Here is a 25,506-nt window from a genome sequence, read left to right on the forward strand (position 1 = left end):
GGTAAGGGGGAATTGGAAAAGAGGAGAGAGGAGAGTCAGATGGTTTGGTGGATGGAGGAAGACCTCAGAGTCAGGAAGTCTTGAGTTTCAGTTGTACCTCTAACACACTGGCTGGATGGCCTTGGTCAAGTCACTTAACCTCTTAGTCTCCTAGGAAACCATTTTAGAGCATTAGAATGTGACGTCCTTGAGAGCAGGGACTGTCTCTACTTTTTAATTAGTATCCCCAGGGCTCCTCACATAGCATATGCTTTATAAATTCTCTTTCATTTGTCCATTCATTCACTGGATTGTAAGGTGCAGAACAGATACTAAACTGAACTGCTTTGGTGCGGGGAATTTCTTCCTGGGAGTTCCCTAAGCAAATGAAACCACAGGCTTAGTAAAAAGCAAAACGAACTAACAATTATCCTTGTCTGTCCACCCTGGCACCCCCCGCCCCACCCCAAGACACTGTGCAGAGGAAGCAGTGCAATAATACTGCTACGTAAAGGTGTTATGTTTTTTCTGAAGAACATAGAAACACAAGCTCATAGACATGCAATAGAAAGGGACTTTTCAGGGGCCTTTTAGTCTAAACCTCTCATTTTATGATGAGAAAACTGAGACCCAGGGAGAGTAGCTGACTTGCCTGGAGTCCCGCATGGACTCAGCATCAGAGATCAGATTTGAACTCAGCTTCTCCGAATCCAGAGCTTGGGCTTTTTCCACTGAACTCGACTCTCCCAACCAGAGATCATCAGAGAAGGAAAGGACGTGAAAATCCATCTAGACTGTTCACCTCCTCTTACAGAGGCCCGGAGAAGCAGGAATGATCTGCCTAAGGTCACACAATGATTCCATGGCAAAGTCAGCCCCGGCCCTCACCACATTTCCCTTTCCATAAAGGTGGAGCTCTGTTGGAAAAGAAAAGATTGCCTTCCCAGTCCCTCAGGGCCTGAGCAGGCTCATCTAGAGTGTGTACTTTGGAAAGCTGGGCTGGCTGAGGGAGCAAGCAATGAGCTCAGCTCCTTTGAGATAATAGGCCGGAGTTCACCTTAGAGGTATTACTTTTTCTTTTTTTTTAAACTTTCTTGCCTAACCACCACAAATCCAGTTCTTTAGTTCCCAAATCTATGTCTCTGTCACTCCCCTGGACTTCCCCAGCTCCAGCAACAGCAGCACCAACCCATCTAAATTTGTTGGGGATGCAGAAGCATGAGTATAAAACTCAACAACTCAGAGGAGCCCAATAGCACTCTTATTTCATAGATAAGAACCCTAGGATCCACAGAAATCAAATGAACTGGCTGTGGTCACATGGGTGAGAAATAGCAGAGCCATGACCCCAGGTGTTCAGCACAGAGGAGGCACTAAATAAATGTTTATTGGATTGGACCGAACGAGGCCAAAGGAGAGATAGAAGGTTATTGTTGTTGTCCAGTTGTTTCTGTCATATCTGACTCTTCATGACTCCATTTGGGGTTTTCTTGGCAGAGATGCTGAGGTGGTTTGCCATTTCCTTCTCCAATTCATTTACAGAAGAGGAAACTGAGGTAAATAGGGTCAAGTGACTTGACCAGGGTCACACAGCTAGTAAGTATCTGAGGCGAGATTTGAATTCAGGTCTTCCTGACTCCAGGCCCAGCACTCTATCCACCGTACCATCTAAATGTCTTGAGATAGGACTAGGTGTTAATAATAAGGTTGATGATGATGATGGTTATGATAGCTGGAGGTCAGTTATCAATGATAATAAACATAATTGTATTGTATGATCCTCAAAGAAAGGTCTTTCCACTTCACCACTTAGCTGTCTTCACTTAATTTCTTAGGTCTTGTTTTCTTCAGCTGTAAAATGAGGGTGTTGGATTGGATGACTTCTGAGCACCCTTCCAACTCAACACCTATGACTATGTGAGCTTATGAAGCTTAGTTCATCATTCCATTGTGAAGGTCTTGTTAGATGCAGCTGTGAAAGTGGGGGACGATCACTGGGCTAGGAAGCAGGTAAAGATTAATGGAAGGAAGAAGGGCAGGAAGAAAAAGGAAGAATGGAAGGAAGGAAGAAGGAAAGGAAGGAGGGAAGGAAGAGAGGAAGAAAGAAAAAGAAAGGAAGGAAATAAGAAAGGGAGGGAGGGAAGAAAGGGAAAGGCCAGAGAAGGAGAAAAGGAAGAAAAGGTAAGGAAAGGAAGGAAGAGAAGGAGGGAAGGAGAGAAGGAAGGAGGGTGAGAAGGAAGGAAGGAAAAAGGAAGACAAAGAAGTAAAGAGGCTTTATTTAAGAACTACCATACACAAGGTATTATGCTAAGGCTCTAGATGTCAATACAAAAGCAAGGCTCTCCCTGTCCCAAGCAGCCTGTCTTCTAATGTGGAGGCAGCATACCCAAAGAAGTGGCGGCCAGGGAAAGGTGTTTTGGTCTGGTGAATCCTGGGGACAGTAAGTAGAAGAGTAGAGCAGCTGAAGGGCGTATTCTTTCTAGAAACAATGGTAGAGTTGATTTGATTAGTGGCCCCAGAACGGGAAGTGGAAAGCTGTGATGGGGGCAGCAGATGATCAGGTGGTACTCTAGGCATCATGGTGGCAGAATGGATGAGAAGACAGCTGGGGTGAAGTATTTTCAGATCTAAGACTGCCTTAATATAGTGGGCTCTTACCAGCCAGGACCAAGGAAGGAAAAAAGCATTTATTAAGTGCTTATCTTGTTCTAGGATTCTCACAATAACACTGTGAGGTAGGTGATATCATTATTCCCATTTTACAGCTGGGGAAACTGAGATAAAGATTGTGACTTGCCTAGGGTCACACAATTGAACCCTTGAGGTTCTACTCAAGATTCTGAGTCCAATGGTCACTTACCCAAACTCTTCATTGTGATATTTACGTTTTCATAATGCTTTTAGGTTTACCAAAACACTTTATTCTAGCACCTCTATGAAAGTGGCAGTACAATTATCGTCACACCATTTTACAGATGAAGAAAGGCACTTGCCAGCTGTCAGATATTTGGTAAATGTCAGAATCAGAATTAGAACCCAGGTCTCTTATTCCTAAAGACAGTGCACTCCTTGGGGTCAGGGAATATTCTTGTACTTCTTCAGCTGCCTGAAAGGGAACCCCATCAGTTGGGTAACTCAGCTTGTCCTCTCCCTCTCCCTCTCCTTCTCCTCTCCAAAGAAAGGTCAATTTTGATGGCTAGAAGCTACCCAGTTAACTTGGGGTTTACTGACTAAATTTCTTTCTCCCTTCCTCCCTCCTTCCCTCCCTCTGTTCATTCCTTCTTGCACAGCCCTCCCTCACTCAAAGTCAACTACAAATCACATTATCATCTCCCTGATGTTATGGTCCTCTTCAAAAATGAAGGACAAACACATTTGTCCCCATATTACCTTGCTCAGTGCTGGGCTATATAAGCAGATGATCAGTAAATATTTGTTGAATGGAATAATAATCAATCTAGCTGGTGTTTTTATAGTACCTGATGGTGCATACCCCACCCACCCAGACATGAGAGGCAGTGGGGAGCTGGCTAGAACACCAGACTGGGAATCCGAAAGATCTGGGTTAAATTATACCTCAAAAATGTCTTAGCTGTATGGTCAGGGGCAAGTCACTTTCTTCCTGAGACTCAATGTCCTATCTGTAAAATAATGAGGATGATGGTACCACACTGCTAACCTCAGAGAACTGTTGTATCAAGTCAGATGCTGCATGTAAAGTGTCTTGAAAGCCTTTGAGTACAATTATCATCTCATTTGTCTCTCATGTTAACCTTTTGAGGGAGACGGTATAAATATTGTCATACTTATTTTACAAATGAAAAACCTAAGGATCGGGTGACTTCATAGTTGTTCACACCACTAGTAAATGTCAGAGGTGGCCCTAAAACCTGGGACTCTTCCTTCCATTACACCATATTGTTGGCTCGTTTTTAGGAAAGCATGTCTGGAGTTTGGTTCATCCTCTTGTGGATACCTAGCAGATCATAGGATTTCAAGCTGGAAGAAACCTCAAAGATACTTTTAGACTCATATTCTACAGATGGGAAACTGAGACCCAGAGAAAGGAAGTGGCTGTAGGGCTCATGCCCCATGCCAAATGAAGAGCTGAAAGATTCACAGAAGGGCAGATCCTGATAGAACATGTGCTTTCCATCCAGAGAATCTACATGAACAAGACCTTCTCTCTTGGTGCCACCTAGTGGTGATGGATGATGTTCTTCACTTGTGGCTGGGGATACGTGTATGGATCTGATGTGCTCTTGATAGAAAGGAACTCCTTGGTGATTGTCTGATGTTCTGCCTTCCTTTCACTTCATTTAAACCCAGCACAATCCGCCACTCAGTTCTTAAGTCTGCTATGGCCAGGCTCTGTGCTAGGTGCTGGGGACATAAATATGAAGTGTCAGAGACTTTGCCCTTGAAGAGTTCTCATCTAATTAGGGGAAGCCTGGTGAAGCAGAATGAACACTAAGATCTGGAATGATCTGGAGTCACAAGACCCGGGTTCAAATCCTACCTCAGACACTCATTAGCTGAATAGCAATGCGCAAGTCATTTCATCTGCAAAATGGGGCATAAAAACATTTGAACAATCTACCTCATGGAGAGGAAAGCACTCTTTAAATTCAAATGTAACATACCTATGAAGTTTTTTAAATTTATCCCTAGGGGACAGAATGTATGTAACCAGGAGTATGACACCAGGTGAACTATGCAGGATGGTGCGCTGGGAAATGAATCTTGCATTTGGAATCGAAGGACTTGTGCTCACTTTTTGACTTGGTTCCTTACTATGTGTGTGACCTTGGGAAAGTCATTTAACTTCTTTGGGATTCAGTTTCCTCACCAATAAAATGAAAGGGCTGGAAGGGGACAAGCATTTATATAGTACCTTCTATGTGCCAGGCATTGTGCTAAGCATTTGATAAATATAATTTCATTTGATCCTCACAACAAACCTGGGAAGTAGGTGCTATTAGCATCCCCATTATACAGGAATGAGGAAACTGAGGCAAACAGGGGTTAAGTGACTTGCCCAGGGTCACGCAGCTAATAATAATAACAATATTAACTAACGTTTATGTAGTGTCAGACACTGTGGTAAGGGCAAGACATATAATTTTATTTGATCCTTACAACAACCTTGTAAGGTGAGTGCTATTAATATCCCCATTTTACAGATGAGGAAATTGAAGCAGAGGTGGAGTGACTTGCCCAGGATGACATACATAAGAAATGTTGAGGCTAAATTAGAACTTAGGTCTTTCTGTCTCCAGGTCTCTAGATGGGCTCCATGTTTTCTTCCAACTCTAAATGTATGATAAGGAAAAAGTGATCTCAGATAAAGTTCTCTGTCTCTATCTCTGTCTGTGCAGGTGTGGGTATAAAGTATAAGATGACTAGGGATATAGAGGTGGGTGCAGGTTATGAATGGGCTTTGAGGGACCTGATACAACTGTTACCTATGGAGACCAGCATGGATGCTACTGAGTGAAAGAGGAAGGAGGAATCTTATGTTCCCTTTCATCTGTAATGTGCTGTAATTCTATAATGAATCACTATCATCTTTAAAATGGGGATAATAATAGCACCTACCTCACTGGGTTGCCTCTCACAGTCCAAGATAAGCTAAGTAAAACAGCAGGGCATAAGAAAAGATCATAGATCTTTTCCCTGTGGGATGACACCTAGTTTTGAGTAAGAATTAGCAGAGAAGCAGATATACTCAGGCTTTTGTGAGGAAAAACTTTCTACAAGTTTGATGGGCTTTCAGTAAGGATAATGTTCCTGAAGTCCATAATGACTCCTCAAGGTACCTCAAGGAAGGACAAACGTTCACTGAAGAAACACAGGCAAATGCACCTATAGGTTAAAGGGCCGAGAGGACGGTGACCAGGCCTGAGTGCCTCCCTCGGCTTGGACTACGCTCTTGACCTGTGTCACAGATCACAGTCTCTTGCCCTAGAGGCCTCATACAGAAATCTCTAGTTATTCCTTCAGAAGCTGACTCCAAATCCTTGTCAGTGACCTCAGGGAGCTGGGGAGGCCCGTGCTTACTTGGGGGTTAGCAGGGGAAGGTTACCCTTCTCTGAACAGTATTTCCCGAGCATGCTTCCTGAAAAGGGAGGGGATTTGGGAGTTTGTACCGATGCAGAGTTCAAGGGAACCTTATAGAGAATTTCCTCTATTGTTTCACAAGGCCTTGCTCACCTGGGGGAGGCAGAAAGGTAATGGGGGATGGAATGAGTGGGGACCTCAGGGAACACATAACATCATCTTTCTTTTGGACTCATGTTGAAATACTAACACCCTCCTGGTTGACAAGAGCAGTGGATTTCCATTTAGGAGACCTACTTTTGTATTCTGGCTTTGCCACCCATGGGACCTTTTCTACATTTTTATGCAGCAGTAATGGGTGGGAACCATTAAAGTCAGTCTTCAAAGAAGCAGCTGTAACCTTTTATGCTTGTTGTTTCAGTGATGTCCTACTCTTAGTAACTCCATTTGAGGTTTTCTTGGCAAAGATCCTGGAGTGGTTTGTCATTTTCTCTTTCAGCTCATTTTATAGATGAGAAAACTGAGGCAAGCAGGACAAAGTGACTTGCCTAGGGTCATACAGCTAATAAGTGCCTGAGATCATATCTGAACTCAAAAAGAGGAGTCTTCCTGACTCTAGACCCAACATACCATCCACTGTATCACCTAGCTACTCCCAAGAATCAGTTACAGCCACCACAGCTGTCTCTGTAACCTAGGGCAGGTCAAGGCATTAAAAGGGAGTTCTGTTTCCAGCTAGGGGTCAGTGGTAAGAACACTAGACCAGTGAGTCCCCATCTTTTAAAATAGTAGGACTTTCTTAACAAAATTAAGGAATTTTGTCATTATTTAATGTGATAGTAGTGCCATTAGGGTCAATGATTTAGTGCTGGAAGGGACTACAGAGGTCGTCTAGTCTGTCCTCATTTTAGACACAAGGAAATACACGTCAGAGATGTTAAATGACATGTCTAGGATTGGACAGGAAGTAAATGACAAGCTCTGAGACTTGGAGTACGCTGACTCTAGACTCAGTCAGTGCTCTTTCCAAAATACTAGCTGCTTAAAGTTGCCTGGGATTCGGTTTTTGCATTTGTCAAATGAAGGACTTATAGCAGCCATACGATGCAGAGAATGAATACACAAATAACTCTGATGCAAGTACAAAAGAGGGTTCTGGGCAAAGTGACATGAGGAGATGAGATTAATCACTTCCACTTAAGAAGAGAAAAATAACTCCTCTTACAAGCTTCTGGCATGGTCCAGTTTCTCTTCATCCTCCCTAAAAGACAAAGAATCTTGCTAGCTCCAAGATACCTCTTTTCCACTAAGGTGTTAACATTTGGTAACAGTTCAGAGAATGGCATTTTTGCCTTCACTTCCTTCTTGGGGCATTGTCATTAAGATATGTATGTAACAAATAGACTACACCTTCAGCCAGGGGATAGGAGATAGATTTAGAAGCTTCAAGTCCTTCCCAAGGCCCTTCCCACATCTGAGATCAGCCCTTAGTTTTCAGATGACAGAAACCTGGGAGAATAGTTGACATGTTAGATAACAGAGCAAGGACACAAAAGATCTCAAAAAAAGATGGGTAAAATAGAATAAGATATCATGTAATAGGTGTAAATGTAAAGTCCTACAGGGGTTCAAAATGTAAATGTCACTAGTACAAAATGAAGGACATATGGCTAGTCATTTAGATATGCCCATGCCTGGGAAGCTCTCCCTTGTAATCCCCATTCCCTGGCTTCCTTCAAGTCCTAGCTTCTACAGAAACATTTTCCAATCCCTCTTGATATTAGGGCTTTCTCTTTGTTAATTGTTTCCCATTTATCCTGCAGGTGGCTTGTTTTTCCATAGTTGTTTGGCAGCTAGGTAGTGGAGTTGATAGAGCACTTGGCTTAGAATCAGGAAGACTCATCTGGCCACTGATAGTTACTAACCCTGTAACCACAGGCAAGTCACTTAATCCTGTATGCCTCAGTTTCCACAACTTAAAATGAGTTGGAGAAGGAATTGGCAAACCACTCCAGTATCTTTGCCAAGAAAACCTCAAATAGGATCATAAAGAGTTGGATACAAATGAAAAGGAAAGGACAACATTAAACGTAGTTGTTTACATATTGTCTCCCCCATTAGGCTGTGAGCTCCTGGAGGGCAGGGACTATCTTTTGCCTTTCTTGGTATCCCCAGTGCTCAGCACAATGCTTGGCATGTAATTAGTGCTCAGTAAATACTGACTGACTGACTGAATTTTAGTGGACTAAAAGTTCAATGGAAATCAATAGACAAGAAAACTAATATAATCATAGACTGCATTGAGAGAGGCCTGTTGTCCAAGATAGAGGAGACTGATGTTTCTTTCCTGGTCCGAAGACATTCAGAGTCTCATACTTAATTCTAGATATCAAGTGTTACAAGAATATTGTCATAGGAAAACTATCCTTTGGAAGACCACAAGGATGTTAAATGGGCTAAAGATTATGGCATAAAAGGACTGGTCAAACTAGGGACATTAAGGTGGAAGAAGTGAAGGCCCAGTGGGGGCAGGGTAGCAGCTTTTGAGGATCTGAAGGACTTTCAGGTGATAGAAGGATTAGATTTGTTCTACTTGGCTCCAGAAGGGGTGGAGCCAAGATGGCGGAGTAGAAGAATGGACCTGTAAAAGCTCTCCCCCCACAACCCATAAAATATCTTTAAAAAATGACTCTAAACAAATTCTAGAGCAGCAAAAGCTACAAAATGACAGAGTAAAAGAGATTTTCAGCCCAAGGTAGCCTGGAAGGCTAGCTGACAGGAAAGGTCTACTGCACTGGTCTTGGAGCAGAGTGCAGCCCATGGAGCCCAACCCAGTCTTGGCCACCTGGCAGCAGTGACAGAACCAGAGCAGGCCTCAGGGGGCAGAATCACAGGGAGCAGCTGCATTTCCCATATTACTCAACCCACAAATGCCAAAGATAGCTTCAAATGTCAGTGAGAAAGCTTTTTCACCTGGGTGAGAAGGGAATGCAGTCTAATCCTGGTCCCAGGTGGTGGCAGTGTCCATTTTTGTAGCCCTCGGCCTAAAGACCCTGGGGGAATAGAGTGGCTGATCTGGGTCTCAGCCCTGAGTAGTGGTCCTGGGGTGAGGAGGAGCACTGGCTGATGCAGATTCTGAACAGGGAATCCTACTTGCAGATTCTAAGCAGAAGCGAGCTTAAGGTTGCTACCAGACCAAAGTGCAGGCCAGGAGAGGAGTAAACTCCTCTCCCTTGATTGTGCCACCTTGGCGGAACTGAGAATTTACAGGTCCCTAGAGTATGCCCTCCTCTTGACAAAGGACACAAAAGTCAAGTAACTGACTGGGAAAATGTCCCAAAAAGGGAAAAAAATAAGAGTGTAGAAGGTTACTTTCTTGGTGAACAGGTATTTTCTTCCATCCTTTCAGATGAGGAAAAACAATGCATTCCATCAGAGGAAGACATCAAAATCAAGGCTTCTGCATCCAAAACCTCCAAAATAAATATGCAATGGTTTCAGGCCATGGAAGAGCTCAAAAAGGATTTTAAATATCAAGTAAGAGAGGTGGAGGAAAAATTGGGAAGAGAAAATTATGAAAAGCAAGTTAACAGCTTGCTAAAGGAGACCCCCCAAAAATGCTGAAAAAAATAACACCTTTACAAATAGACTAACTCAAATGGCAAAAGAGGCCTAAAAAGTCAATGAGGAGAAAAATGCTCTACTTGACTCCAGAGGACATCACCAGAGCCCATGAGTTGAAATGGCAGAGAAACACATTTTCTCAGGCTCCATGTAAGTAAAAACTTTCTAACAGTAGAGTGATCCTCCAAACAGAACAGGCTATCTTGGGTCATAGTGGGTTCCTCCCTCATTTGAGGTCTCTGGGAAACGGCTAGATGACTATTTGGGGGGATGATATAGAGGGGATACTTGTTCAGTTATGGATTACACTAGACGGTTGATGTTGCCTCAAACTGAGACCAAGAAAAGCCTTAACTTAAAAAGGCCAAAGTCTTCCATTGTATCCAAGGCCATTTCCAAACATCCTGATCTCTATCTTGCTGATAGTTCCAAGATGGCTCCAGAGCAGAAAATAAGAGACAACTCTCCCTTACTTAAATCCAATTTATTTGAAAGTCATGACATCACCTTCCTGATGCCATGGTGCTCTTTGAGAATGAAAGACGAACAATAACAACATATGAGATGGTTACTAAGGCCCATTTCCATCCTGAAAGCTTGTGGATTTGGGGTCTATTAGTGTTGCTACTTCTTTGCCAACCAGGCAACAACCAGAGTGTAGAGCTTGGAAGTCAGCAGACCTTGTTCCCATGCATGTTCCAAGGCCATGACTGAGCAAAAGAAAATCTTTTCAACTTTCAAAGGACCATTACCATACACTAAGCAGAGAGAAAATAAGCCTTTATCTGCATAGAATTATTGAGTTCCAGAGCTGGAAGGGATGTCCACAAAGTTCAATCCCCTACCTGAAAAAAAGTCTACTCTAAAGTATTCCCAATGGGTGGGGAGCTTTTAAAGTGGTTCATTCCACTTTAAACATAGCTCCAACTTTTAAGAAGTTTTGCCACCCACTGAGGCTCAAATTTTGTACCCTTGTGATTTCTACCTAATATTCTTAAATCTTCCTTCTCAGGATAAACAAAATGTTACTGAACCTCCTTTCAGATATATTCTGAAAGAATCTGAGGTGGCACAGTGAGTAGAGAGTCAAGAAGACATAAGTTCAAATTTAGACTCAGACATTTATCAGCTACATGATCCTGGGAAAGTCTCAGTCTCTAGACTTGTGCTTTCCTCAGTTTCCTCAACTGTAAAATGAGAATGATGATAATAACACTACCTCTCAGAGTTGTTGTATGGATCAGACAATTGTAAAGTGCGCAACACATTGCTCACCACATAGTAGGTGTGTGTTTGTCCTTCGTTGCCAAAGAAGACCATGCCTTCAGAGGAATAATGACATGACTTGCACTTGACTTTGCTTTCAATGAGGGAGGGCTGTGCAGGTCAGCAGCCTCACTTCTCCTCCAGAGCCATCTGAATCCAGTGACCAGGTATTCATCAGGATGACTGGAGATGACCCAGGATGAGGCAATTGGGGTTAAATGACTTGTCCAAGCTAGTGAGTATCAAGTGACTGAGGTGAGATTTGAACTCAGGTCCTCCTGACTCCTACACTGGTGCTCTATCCACTGCATCACACTTAATAAATGATTGTTCCCTTCCCCCTTTCATGGGACAACCTTTCAAATATTTAAAGACAACTATTACGTTCCTCCTAAGCCTTCTCTTTTACAAGTTAAGAACTCTATTCTTTTCAACAAATATTTATCCAGCACTTAACTATGTGCTAGGCACTGGGGATGCCAAGATAAAATGAGATAATAACTGCCCTCAATGAGCTTATATTCTACTAGGGGGATATAGCAAGTATACAGTTGAGTAAATACAAGGTAATTCAAGAATTCAAAGATGGAGGAATCAAGGAAGACTTCTTTAAATTGCTCATTTTATGACCCTGTTTGTGGCCCCCTCCACACTCTGGTCACCTTTCCTGGGGTGTACAACAGCTTATTGGTGACCTTACTAAAGTATCAAGACAGAAAGAAAAACATACCATATATATGGTCTGGGGGGCAAAGGCAGAGTGGTACTATTACTTTCCTCATTCCACATACTACACTTTTCTGAATCCAGCCTCAGATTACATTAGTTTATTATTTTGTTTTGTTTTGTTTTTGTTGAGGAGAGGGAGGTCACAGTATGCCCTGTTATTGTTTTTGCTGGTGGTGGGAGGTAGCTACCATTGGCCGCACTGTTAAGTCGCACTGAGCTTGCCATCCACTAAAGCCACAAGCTATTCCCTGGCACCCCCGCAAGAACTAACATCTAACTATACTTCTTCCATCCTATATTTGTACCATGTATTTTCTTAACTCAAATATAGATCTTGTTTCAACTTTTTTCAGTCTTGTCTGATTCTTCATGGTTTTCTTGGTAAAGATACTAGAAGGGTTTGTTATTTCCTTCTCCAGCTCATTTTGTTGTTGAAGAAACTGAGACAAACAGGGTGAAGTGGCTTGGGCAGGGTCACACAGCTAGTAAGTGTCTAAGGCTGGATTTAAACTCAGAAGTTGAGTCTTCCTGATTCCAGGTTTGGCACTCTATCTACTGTGCCACCTAGCTACCAGGTATAGATCAGATCAGATCTTATCCTTATGCTCATCTGCTCATTATCTGTCCCTAAAATTAGATTTTAAAAGATACAGCAGAAGATAGTGACAAAGGTGGGTAAAAGATCATTACAAAGGTGTGGCTTCATTCTCTAAGAACAGGGTCAGAAGTCACAATGAAAAGAGACAGGTGATGGATGTCAAGGAACACACACATGCAAACTCATACACACACGCAAACTCACATGAATGCAGAAACACATGCATAAAGGTGTGATAAGCTATATTGGGGACAAAACAAACATAAAGAGGGATAGAATGTGAGGTATATAGGATGGCAATAATGATTGATAGATAGAAGACAGGACTATTTAACTCTGTTTTCTCTATCAAGGAGAATGATCTTTAGCTTTGGAAGTTCAGAACCAGAAAAATGACATATGGGGAGTTAAAATTCAAGTGAAAAGATGGTAGTAGAGAACTTAGCTGCCCTCGTTGAAAAAAATGTGTGTTGAAGGGTGGAACCTAGTATGATTCCAGATAAACAGGAGATTTTATGAGCCCTGAATCCCTGGGGAAAGGCCTGGAGAAAAGGCATGGAAAATTGAGAAGGTGACCTTTTTTTAGCTTAGCATTCATGGCCCTCCATAATCTGCCATGGCTGTGCCTTTGCATAGAATCTAAGCTTCTTGAATTGAAGGATTACTCCTCTTTTTTTTACCTTTGTATTTTCAGCACCTAGCACATAGTGCCTAGCACACAGTAGGCAGGTATTTAATAAAGACTTGTTGATTGACTGTTTTGCAGCCTTATTCTAACGTTACTCCCTTCCAGGTGCCAAACTATGTGCTTGTAGGCCTCAAAAGTTTTTTCCTCATTCTTCCAAATCTCTGCCTACAAGAGTCCTATCTGGCCTTTAAGGTTCAACTCAGGAGGTCCTTGAGAGTAAAAGTCTATTCATCACCCAGTACCTAGGATGCTTTCTGGCACATAGTAGGTACTTAATAAAGGCTTGTTGATTGAGCTCCTCTGTGAAGCCTACTCCACACCTTTTTAGTCCAAAAAAAAAAAAAAAAAAAAAGAGAAAAGATCCTTCCTTTTTCAGATCACTTACAGCATGTTGTCTGTCCCTTTGGACTTGCTAAGTTTTATTTTGTATTATTTGTGTATCACTCCCCCTACTAGAAGGTAGGTTCCATGGGAAAGGTTTCTTATTTATCTTTCTATCTCCTCTAGCTTCCAGCACAGAGCTCTTCAAATAATAGGAGCTTAAGGCATGTTTGTTAAAATGAATTCAATTGAATTACTCTCTCCCAAACCTGGCTGCTTTTAAGCCCAGTGTGATGAATTGACCTTTGGCATTCCTGCCTCAAGCTGAGGTTCTTGGAGACTTAGACACTAGGCAGGCTGGAGTCTGATCTGAGATGTATGGGGATTAGGTTTGTGTCTTGGTGGGTTTAATTGGCTGCCGTGTTCCACCTTCGGGTTTGGGGTCTGTAGTTTAAAATGAAAAGATGATAGGTTGGGACTGACAGGAAGAGAAAGGGTGGGAGGGAAAGAAAAAAGAAAAATTTACATGATAACTATTATATGTTTAAAAGAAGTAGCAAGTTTTACGTAATAGATTTGCAGTTTTGTGTGCAATCTTCTTTTTTATTATACTATTTGATGGAAATTCTAGTTTTATTCCATAAATTAAAAACAAACTTAATTAATTAATTATTTTTGAAAAGAAAGGAGGATGAAATTTAGGAGCATCAGTCCTGGGCAGAAAAGCAGGTATGAAGGAGTGGTGGGGGGGATTAGATGATCCCTATAATAAAATCTTTTGAGGTCTCTTTTGTATTCTAACATTCCGTGTTCTAAGTTCCCTTCCCATTATAAAAGTTATGTTTTTAGCTAAATCTGAAGGTCCTTTTGTAATTTGATAGTCTGTGTTCTTTGAACTCTCTGTGTCCTAGAGGCAGCAAGGTGGTGCAGAGAGTAAAGTTGGTCTGGGAATCAGGAAGACCTGAGTTCAAATGTGGCCTCCGACAGTCACTGTATGTGTGACCCAGGGCAAATCATCAGACATCTGTCTCACTTTCCTCAACTGTAAAATCAGATAATAATAGTACCTATTTCCCAGGGTTGTTGTGAGAATCAAAGAGATAATTTTGGCAAAGTGATTGTGGCAGTGCATGACACATTGTAGGTGCTTACCAAATGCTTGTCTCTTCCCTTCCTTCCTCTTTTCCATCCTTTCCTTCCTTCCTCTCCTTTTCTTCCTCCCTTCCTGTCTTCCCTTTCTCTATCCTTCCCTGCCCTTCTCCTTCTTTTCCTCTTTCTCTCCTTCCTTTCTCCCTCCCTCCCTTCTTCCTCCCCTTTTCCCTCCCTTCCTTCCTTCCTTCCTTCCTTCCTTCCTTCCTTCCTTCCTTCCTTCCTTCCTCCCTTCCTTTCTTCCTTGTCAATATATTAACTCAATAGCCATCGTCTTGACCAGGCATTTGTAGGCTTAATTTCCTAACAAAATTCTTGTTCCAAGGGCTGTGTTCTAAATCAGCAAGCTCCCCTTCACTGCAGGCTGGATAACCATTTGCTGATGGGCCAGTAGAGTGCAATGGGGAGAAGGAATGCAGAGGACCTGTCTGAATCCAAATCTCAGTTCTATTACTTGGACATCAGTGTCTCCATTCATAAAATAAAAGAGATGGGCCTCGAGATGACTTCTAAGACTCCCTCCATCTTCAGATCCTGTGATTATAGAAAGGATCCCTTAAGCTCTGAGAGTCTCTGCTTCTGTAACCAGCTCGCCGCAAGAGGGCAGGATTGGGGTGTTAAATGGCCAGCTGTGGGGCCCCAGCTTGCCAAGTCTAACACTTAGCCCAAATGCTTCTACAGCCAGTTGTTTCATTCATCTTTCCTAAGTCTGGATATTAACTAGAAGCACCCAGGAGAATGAGGCCTGGGGTCAGCGTCAGCCCTGCTTTTGGGGGGCGGTGAAGGAGAAAGGAAGGCGGGAGGTTACCAGTGCCTCATCTAGAGCCCTGAAGATTTTTTCCTCCATTAAATACCTTATTGCAAAGCAATCAGTTCCATCCCTTTGAAGATAAATCTGCCATAAATAAGAGTTTCTGTGAGGTTTCTCCTTACCATGGAGAGCCTGCTTCTTTTTATTCCAAACCACAACAAGTAAATGAATTATTTCTAGGAAACAGCAGCCCCAGTGACTGATCAGGGATTGGTCCGATTTGAAGTAACGGAATGTGAGGTTTTTTTCTCCCTCCAAACCAAATTTCCACTACTTAAACTCACAAAAATGTAACCTTGTGAGATTATAAGATGAGATGCGGGGGAATCTTTGTAAAGAAATGCTGTTGGCTGTAGGGAAGTAACTGATTTCTTTCCAAAAAATAATATGGTCCTTTTTGCTTTTAAAAGTGCTTTCTACATATGTTAGCTCATTTGGTCCTCATGGTGACCCTGGGAAGGAAAGTCAGAATCAATGAATGTTATGGTTGGAAAGGAAAGCAGACCATAGACCATTAGAGCTGAAAGGGACTGAGGACATAGAATCTTAGAATCAGAAGGAACCTTAGAACCTAGAATGTTAGGATATGGAAAAAATTCTGTGTGATTTGAAAGGAACCATAGGACATAAAATGTTCTGTAAAGAACCTTAGATACCATTTAGTCCAGTTTAATGTGTGGAATTTCGGGGTGGGGGTCCATGAACTTGGATGGGGAAAAGAAAACATTTCTTTCTTTTCATTAAGCTCTAACTGAAAATTTAACAGTCATTCAATTACTTAAAAAAAACATCATTTTTTTTCTGAGAATAGGGAAGAACATTGATATATATCGTTTCCTCAATTAAATCATGAGTCCCTTGGGGGTCTCTTGCCTCTTTCTTGGTTTCCCCAGGACTTAACATAGCGCCTGGCTTTAGCAGGTTTGTATTAAACGCTTGTTGATTTGACCTGGAGGGTCCATAGACTTCACCAGATTTCCAAAGGGTCTACAACACACACACAAAGATGAAAAACCCTTGATCTATTCCAACTCTTATTTTTCAGATGAGGAAATTGAGGCCCAGAGTGGGGGAGTGACTTGCAAAAGTAGCTCCCTGTGTAATGAAAAACCATGCCAAAAATTGAGGTACTCAAATTCCCCTTCAGGGATGGACTAGTTGTGTGACCCTAGGCAAGTCACTTAACTTGTCTATTCCTCAGTTTCCTTATCTGTAAAATGGGGCTAGTAATAAATAGCTTCTCTTTCACAAAGTGAATTTGAAGATTAAAGTAATAACACAGTTCTAAACCTTAAAGCCATCTATCGATGTTAGCTGTTGGAATTGTGGCATTGTATTACATATTGTTACTGGTGACAGAACTCAGATGAGAATCTCATATGAGGCAGGGCAGGGATTGTTATCCCAATTTTATCACTGACCCATAGCTGAGCAAGGAACAAAACTGGAGGACACAGGATATTGAATCTAATGCGGCTTCTAATATGTCTCCTTGTCCTGGGGAGCCTGGGCAACTTCTTGTTGTATAGTGTGCATGATGGACAGAATCCTTTAGGTAGAGTCAGTCTGCTACTATGGTCTGTCCTTCTGGGCTATGCTCCATAACCCCTCTGGGTCTCCTGACCTGACCTGTGAAACAAAGATCCTTAAGATTCTAAAACTCTACCATTCCAAGAGTCCTCTGTGGTCTTTGTGAAGTTATTGCCTTGAGGATATCCTGTCTGAATCTTGCATCTCCCTCAGTGCCCAGCATAGTACTCTGGACATACTAGGTACTGAATACTGTGAATGTTTGCTACCTGAAGAATGGTCTGGTCATCTTTTTATTCTCCTCCTTCTTTTATAAGGAAAGGAAGAGGTCAAATTGTCTTAAAGAACTTGTGTCTGTGAATGAAAAATGACTGATGGGACCTTACTGTTGTAGAGGTGTTGGCCAAAGCTGTTTCTAACATGGAGAATAAACCACAAATTAAGCTTTCACGAGAAGAATGGACCTTAAGCCTGTGTTGGAGTCCTCTATTCAGTCCTAGGCTTTGGAGGACCTTAGGTTTTGTAGAGAGCTCTAAGGAGGGGTATTTGACTTGGGATCAGAAGGGAGTCCTAGCTTTGTCAAATAATATATAACCTAATCATATATAACCTAATAATATATAACCTAAAGTATGCCTCAGTTTCCTCATCTAATCTATAAAATCAGTTCTTTTGGGGGCACTGAACTTCAACTAAAACTGATCTTTCCCTTCTTAAATTTCTCCTAGAGGGATAAACTGGATATTTTCTCATAGCAATTTGTCTAGAGAGACCCTATCTATTCCATCATAGTGATTTGTGTACACATCTTCTTTCCAATTACATTGTAAGGTCCTTGAGAGTCAAGTTGGTGTCAGTTCTATTTTCATATTCCCAGGCTAAGAGCCATACCTTTATGTAGCAAGTACTTAGTATGTTTACTGAATTAAATTGAGCTTACTTAAGAGGAGAAAAAGAGAAAGGGAGGCTTCAGAAGGCAAAGAGAAACCTGAGAGTCACACATGGAAGGAAGGGTGCAGTATTGTCATTGGTGGGTAGTCTGATTCAGTACTGAAGGGGTGAAAAGTTAGGTTGGGGGTGGAGTATTGTGAAAAATTTGTTTGTTATAGTAAAGGGAGAGAACTCAACAAGAACACTGGATCAGTAGTCAGAAGACCTGGGTCCTAATCCTGCATTGTAACACTTCTCAGCTATAAAATGTCCTTTTCCTATGTGGGCCTCAGTTTCTCCTCTTATAAAATTAAACTAGATGTTCTCAAGGTCCCTATGAGCTCTCACATTGTGTTCTGCTGTCTAACGTTGTCTATTCAAATGTCTTTTCTAGCTCTAACAATTTATATTTTTGCATGGTTTTTTCCTGAGTTTTTTCAAGTCTAAAACTCTATGGCCTGTGTATTCTAACATTCCATATTCTAAGGTCACACTTACTTTTAAAATCTGGTGATTTTTAGACACTGACAGTTAGCATTTATATGCATTTTAAGGTATGCAAAGCTCTTTACAAATGTCTCATTTGATCCTCACAGCAACTGGGGAAGGAAAGTGCTGTCATTATCCTCGTTTTATAGATAAGGGAACTCAGGCAGATAAAAGTTAAGTAAAATTCCTGGGGTCACTAGTAAGTGAACTCAGGTCTTCCTGACTCCAAGTCCAGCACTTTATTGACTGTGCCATTTAGATAGCTGCTCTATTCTCCATCCCTTCCCTTATTTTTTCCTTTCCATTACCATATGGTAGTCCCACTACCTTCTCTTCCTCTCATTGGCTAGCTACCTAAGTCATTGGGCAATTGCATTATATAATAGTCCTTATAACATTTTAGAGGTTCTTTTAACTATGGCATTTAGAGTGATTGCTCCCTCCCGCTGTACCCTAGGGATAGCTTTGGGTTCTACCTAAGGGAAGATTATTTCTCTGTCTGTCTTTACTCTCAATGATTCATTCATTCATTCATCTACCTCTCTATTTATTTTTACTACAATAGGTAAAGGTAACCATTTATAAAAGCAAAACCTCTGAAATGTCAAGTGTTCAGCACTATGATCTCTCTAGTTCAGGATTCTCTCTCCAGAATCTCAATCTTAAAGATTTAGTCCAAAACATTCTAAACTGACATTAATAATGGGATAATAAATTAGTAGAATTTTAGACCTGGAAGAGACTTAATAGATAATCTATCATCCATGAATATGTAATAAGTTTAAAACAACAACAATAAACCTTGCAAATAGTCAGAAGAGCTCAGCAATGAAATGGACTGAGTTAGAGGCAGTGAGCTCTCCATCATCAGAGGTATTCAACAGTAGGAGCTCACATTTCAACTTATGACTTAGAAAGCATTTTCCTTACAGCATCCCTGTGAGATCTGAAGGATAATAAACTGATGTTCATGGCAGCTAGGGAGCACTAAAAAAGAACTTGTGGAGGGGATCAGGTGGAAAGAGGTCTCCTCCATTTCACATTCAGGACCCTAAGACAAAATTGTACTACTTTTGCCACTAATCAACTTATTGGGTAGCTAGGTGTTGCAGTGGATAAAGCACTGGTTCTGGAATCAGGAAGACTCATCTTCCTGAGTTCAAATCCAGCTGTAGACACTTAGTAGGTTTGTGACCTTGGGCAAGTCACTTAACCCTGTTTACCTCAGTTTCTCCTTCTGTAAAATGAGAAGGAAAGGACAAACCACTCCAGTATCTCTGCCAAGAAAACCCCCACATGAGATCACAGAGTCAGAAACAACTGAAACAACTCAACAACAACTCATTGTAGGACTTTAAGCAAGTCATGTCTCCTCTCTGACCTTGTTAAGCTTCTACATTCTGCAAGTTTGGGGGAATCAGTGACTAGAAGAAACTGAGATCCTTTCTAACTCTAAGACTTAATGGTTCTCCTTTGTCCATGGGGTGGGCCCTTTCCAGGAAGTGACCATCCTTTGAAGTCAGATATGTCCTTAACTAACCAACAATCAATCCTGACACAAGCCTAGAACATAGGCAACTGGTATTATTAAATTGAATTCATCTGTTCAAAATTTATAAAAGAAGTGCCTCAATTTAGGAAGCATATATTCTTAAATGCTCATCAACCAAATACATAGAATAAATACTAATTAAAAGCACTGGGGAATGATAGAATTGTAAATTCAGAGTTGGAAGGACCTTAGAGGTCATCTAGTCCAATAGCCTCATTTGACAAATGAGGAAACTAAGGCTCAGAGAAGTTAATTTGCCCAGTCAGTCAGGATTTGACTATAGGTCATCTTTTTAATGTAGCAACACTTCCTTGGGGTGTAGGGTGCATTCGGGGAGGACCAGTACCTTTGGTGTGATGGCTGCAGAGCCCTTTTTGAGGCTCTTTCCACCTTTGGTGTCCACCTGTTCCACCCAACTCTCACCTGTGGATCCAAGAAGCTGCAGCTTGGGCAGTGGCCACACCCAGTAAACTGTTTTGGCAGATGGGTCAAACCAGGTTGAGGGTAATCAAGGGTTCTCAAACCCATTGGTGAGTTAGGGGTTGTCTACCCTAAGATGAAGACTTTCCCTGGTGGAATGGGCAGATGAGAACAATTTGTTTCAATGGCCATGAAGGCATCTGAAGCAGAGTGTGGTTAGACACCAAAGATACCAAGGTCATCCACTGCATCCTGAGCCATCACCAGCTGTCTTGACTCTCTCCTGCCACTGGACTACGATGACTCAGGAGGAGAAAGGGAGGCCAAAAACTTTGTGCAACTCTACCTCACTTAAATCCAATTTATGCATGAATCAAAAGACATCACCCATCAAAAGCAACACTTCCTAATGTAGCAAGGAGTTCTAAAGTCAATTACCTTGTGTTGTGAAGAATAATTCCTTAGTGTAACAATACTTCAAAGACCTATGATTTCATTAATGTGAAACTCATTATACCAATCAATCCATAAATGTTTATTAGAACCTACTAAGTGCCAGGCACTATTCCTTAACCACTGAGATACAAAGAGGCAAAAGACAGTCACATCCCCCAAGGAACTCACAATTTAATAAATGAATCCTAATGAATCTACTGATGCAGACTGCAGTCCCTAACCTGTCTTAGCAGACAGCCTTAATGAGTTACTGTGGCCAAGAATATTCACTGACTGGTAGGAAATTCTCTAGTGGCTGCTTTGTGAATGACTAACACAGTATGTTGCCAGAGCTGTATTTAAAGCCTTTCCAGCATGGTAGAGCTCATCAGAGCTTGTACCCATTTGAATAGCCTTCAGAAACATAGGCTTACCAGCATGCCATGAAGATACATCAAAGATTGCCGGGGTAATAGTGATACTTCCTTTGTCATTTCTATAGAGCTTTGCATTTATAAAGTTCTTTCCTTCACTGTCATGAAGTTGATGATCTCATTTGGGTGTCCCACCAATCCTGCAAAGTGGGGCAGTATGAGTATTACTATCTACATTTTTTAAATGAAGGAACTGGTGCTCAGAGAGGGTCTCCAATCTGTCCAAGGTCACAGCCACTCAAGGGTAGAACTTGGGACTTGAATCCTGGTCTTTGGACTCCAATCTAATCAATCCTTATTTGTAAGCACAAGACAGATGTGTCACAAAGATGACCAGAATGGATTGATTGAACTGATCTGTGAAAAGATTCTCAATACTGCTTAAAGTTGTCACACCTGAATGCTGTCTTGGCAGTGACTGGTCAGCCTGAAGTTTTTGTCAGATAGTGGTGATCATACCTCATTGATTGTTTTGACTTCTAGAAGGGTACTCTGAGACAAATAGTTTCTCAAAGGTAAAAATAGCCTCTCCCTGAACTGTTCTCTAATATCCCTGATGAGAGGACAATCCAGGCAGGAAGGCTTGAAGGAGACAGAAGTGTGAGGGATGAAGAGAGGGAAGGTTTGGTCTAAAATGCTCACATAGACCAGAAATATATTTTAAAAGTACATCCTTTATTTGAGGCAGTATGGTGGTGCGGTGGATAGACTTGAGTTCAGATCTGGTGTCACCGATTTGCCAGCTGTGTGATCCCGGGCAAATCATTTTACCTCTGACCACCTCTGTGTCAAATGAGGGATAATAATTGCACCTATTTTACAAGGTTGTTGTGAGGACCAAATGAGATAAAGCAGTTTGTAAACCTTGAAGTGCTAGATACAAGAGAACAATTAGTTATATGCTCTTTTCTAGAGGGGTGTAAATGCCAGTATTTTGTGTCTATATGATACTCCATGGCCACAAATCAAACATTGTGGTATGGGAATAACTCAAATGACAAATAATTTATAAAAAGCAAGAGACCATCCTGTGTGTGTGAACATTAGTGATGATAGTGAACATTTGGATAGTGTTTTAAAGTTCACAAAGTACTTTACAAATATCATCCTGCTGAATTTTCACAGTAGCTCTGGGAGGTAAATGCTACTATCACCACCATTTTACAAGTGGAGAAACTGAAACGGAGGTTAAGTGGCTTGGAAATGTCTGAGACTGTATTTGAACGCAGGTGTTCTTGACTCTGGGTCCAGTACTCTATCACTCTCTATGTACCACTTAGCTGTCTGCTTGATGGTAAGGTCAAAGTGTATTGCATCCAAGATACGGAGACCTTAGACGACCAGACAGGACATAGACTGGTCATGTAAGAAGAGTGAGGGAGAACAGCTCCATTGGAAAATGAAAGTCAGCATGGAGTAGTGGATATAGGGTTGGACTTGGGATCATGAAGACTTGGGTTCAGCAGTCTGCTGGTAAATGTTTAACAACAGGCTCTCTGGACTCAAAAATCTATACATAACACATCTTTGGGTCTAATCTGTGTTATTAACATTTTTTTCCATTACGGTCTTAAGTTTACACAACTACAAAAAACTTAGTAAGTCAAGCCCTGATTTATATCATTTGCTGATTCACACTAAAAATTTAACAATACACTCTCTGGAACCTGTTTGAGCTGACTTCAACACACCCCTGTATGGGTTTAAATTCCACTTAGTTACTAGCTGGGTAACCCTTCTCTGGGCTTCATTTTCCTCCTCTGTAAAATGAGGGACATGGACTCAGTAACCTCTATGGTTCCTTCCTCCTCTCAATCTGGGGTCCTATGCCCATTGGTACCCACAGAGATTAAATAATCTCTGGCATATTGGGTGCATCTACTGTGAACGATTTGTGGAAAGGTGTGGGTGAGGATGGCGTGGACTGGGAAGGCCTGGATGTGTTGGGCTTGGTGCTCATGGAAGGAGCGGGCACACCACTGACATCAACCATCCATCAAGAAACAAAAACAGCAATTATTATCACTCTTATTTGTACATTTATCAAAAAATAAAATGTTATTTCTTTTATTATTATACATCCACCAAAGAATAAAGAGCTATTATTGTCATCATCATCATCATCCACCTATCAAAGAATCAAAATATCAGATGTTTTTACCACATAGCAGTATCCATGTCAGTCCATGAGTGAGCCAAAGACAATGATTCCAAAGACACGAGTGTGTAGACACACACCCATGTGTACACATAGATGAATAGACATTCTCCTTCTCCTGCATATCTTGGCTATCTTTCCAGGGAAAAAAATTACAGAACAACACAGAGTTCAGCCACTTTTGAGGCACATTCACTTAGGGTTGGGGGTGGGGAGGTTTGCAGAGGACAATGTGCCAGGGATTCAGTTGTACTACAGGGAGTGGCCTTCATTCCTCTGGATGCTTTGATTGTGGGGTAAGAGACCCTACAGAAGGGGGACTTTAGGGCATGTGATCTATCCAGGGAGGATCACAAGGTGAGAAGGAGCGGGGATGGGGGAAGAAGCACCCCTAGGGCAAGACCCTTTGGTCTGGTTCCAGTTAAGGATCTGGCATAATTAAGGTTCATGATGTGACCCTAAAGCACTAAGACTAATAATACTCTGGGTGGCTTATAGAATCACTGTCATTACTTCATAGTTTAAGTCATAGGATAGCAGCTATGGAAACAATTTTAGAGGTCATCTTAGAGGCAATGTAGTGACCAGGTGGCACAGTAGAAAAAACACCAGACTTGGAGTCAGGACAATTCATCTTCCTGAGTTCAAATCTGGCCTCAGACATTTACTAGCTATGTGACTCTGGACAAGTCACTTGGCCCTGTTTGCCTCAGTTTCCTCATCTGTAAAATGAACTGGAGAAGGAGATGGCTAACCCATTCCAGTGGTGTTTACCAAAGGTAGTTACAAAGAGTCAGACATAACTGAAAATGACTGAGAAACAACACAGGTGACAGAAAAAATGCTGGATTTGGAGTCTGAGGACCAGAGTTCAAATCTCAGCTGTGGCTCCTATCTCCTATATGACTTTGGACAAGGCCCTTCTCCCTGCTGGGCCTCAGTGTTCTCACTGTAAAATGAGGAGACTGGATTTAGATGTCCTCTAAGGTATTTCACTGAATCTAGGTGATCCTATAATCTACTCCAAAAGCTGAAAGAATGGAGTCCCAAAGAGAGGAATATGACTGACACATAGTAGGCACTATATAAATGTTAATGTTCTCATTACTTAATGTTGCCTAAGGTTTGACAGCTGATAAGTGACAGTCCCAACTTGAATGCAGTCAGTCAGTTAATAAATGTTTGTTACGTTCCTACTATGTGCCAGGCACTGGGAATATAAAGAAAGGAAAAATTAAAACCTCTGTTCTCAAGGAACTCATGATTTAATGGAAGAGAATATGCAAAGAGGTATGTACCAATAATCTCTAGAGAGGAAAAATTGATCTCAGGTGTTCTCACTCCAGTAGTGGTGAGGGGTGTGCTGTACACCCCAGGGAGAGCAAGGATACAGAGTGAGAAAGCTGGAAGCGTCCTGTGGCTGTGACCTGGACTACTTCATCTCTTGGAGGCTCAGTCTTTTTCATTTGTGTAATGGAGGAAAAAACCCAACAAGCCTATTTTTTGGTTTTTTGGGAGGATAAATAAAATCATGGGTCTGTGCTTCCTGCTTTCCAGGAAGGGGCTGAGAGGATGGTTCAGCAGGAGGGGCCATGTTCCTCGCCCTTACTGTCCATATAGCTTTACCATAGCTCATATTCCCTGGAGCTCCTGGAGCTGTCATGGCTGTCCTTTACATCTCACTCTCTTTCTCTCTCTCTGTCTCTCTCTCCTTCTCTCTCTCCTTCTTCCTTCCTTCCTTCTTTCTTTCTTTCTTTTTCTTTCTTTCTTTCTTTCTCTTTCTTTCTTTTTCTTTCTTTCTTTCTTTCTTTCTTTCTTTCTTTCTTTCTTTCTTTCTTTCTTTCTTTCTTTCTTTCTTTCTTTCTTTCTTTCTTCCTTCCTTCCTTCCTTCCTTTCTCTCTTTCCTTTCTTTTCTCTCTTCTCTCTCTCTCTCTCTCTCTCTCTCTCTCTCTCTCTCTCTCTCTTTCTTGACTCTCTGAAGCCTGGAGCCTACTCCATTCTTTTCTTGAAGTGAAGTGGTGGTATTCCTGAGGCTTTCCCCTCCCTCTTACACCTAATCCACTCTTCTTCTCCCTCAGCCTTGACATCCTGCTGTCACACAGCCTATAAAATGAGTCAATGAAAACTCAGCCCTAAACTGTGAAATAAAAGGCAGACTTCCTTTAAGCTGTCTACCTTCTTCATCTAGCATTCAACTGGGACCCCAGGGGAAGGACCCTCCTTCCCATGTGATGAGGGAGAAAGTACTCTAGATTTGGAGTCTGACAAGCTGGACTAGAATCCCCTATGACTTACAATCTGGTCAGGTCACGTTCCTATGCTGTCTCAGTTTC

General features: G+C 41.7%; 1 protein-coding gene across 2 annotated transcripts in view; it reads right to left on the reverse strand.

The window, feature by feature from the left end:
* The window catches only part of CCN4 (cellular communication network factor 4), a 51,908-nt gene that overhangs the window by 24,334 nt on the left and 2,068 nt on the right, over positions 1 to 25,506 (reverse strand). The window contains exon 1 of one of the 2 annotated variants that reach the window (XM_072603011.1): positions 2,366 to 2,637. The exons of the other annotated variant lie outside the window; for it this stretch is intronic. Coding sequence (XP_072459112.1) covers positions 2,366 to 2,559 — 194 coding nt within the window. The 5' untranslated portion in view covers positions 2,560 to 2,637. Of the gene's footprint in view, positions 1 to 2,365; positions 2,638 to 25,506 lie in introns of those variants that run through there. 2 annotated transcript variants of the gene reach the window in all.

This window comes from Notamacropus eugenii, chromosome 4, assembly GCF_028372415.1.
Source record: "Notamacropus eugenii isolate mMacEug1 chromosome 4, mMacEug1.pri_v2, whole genome shotgun sequence".
NCBI lineage: Eukaryota > Metazoa > Chordata > Mammalia > Diprotodontia > Macropodidae > Notamacropus > Notamacropus eugenii.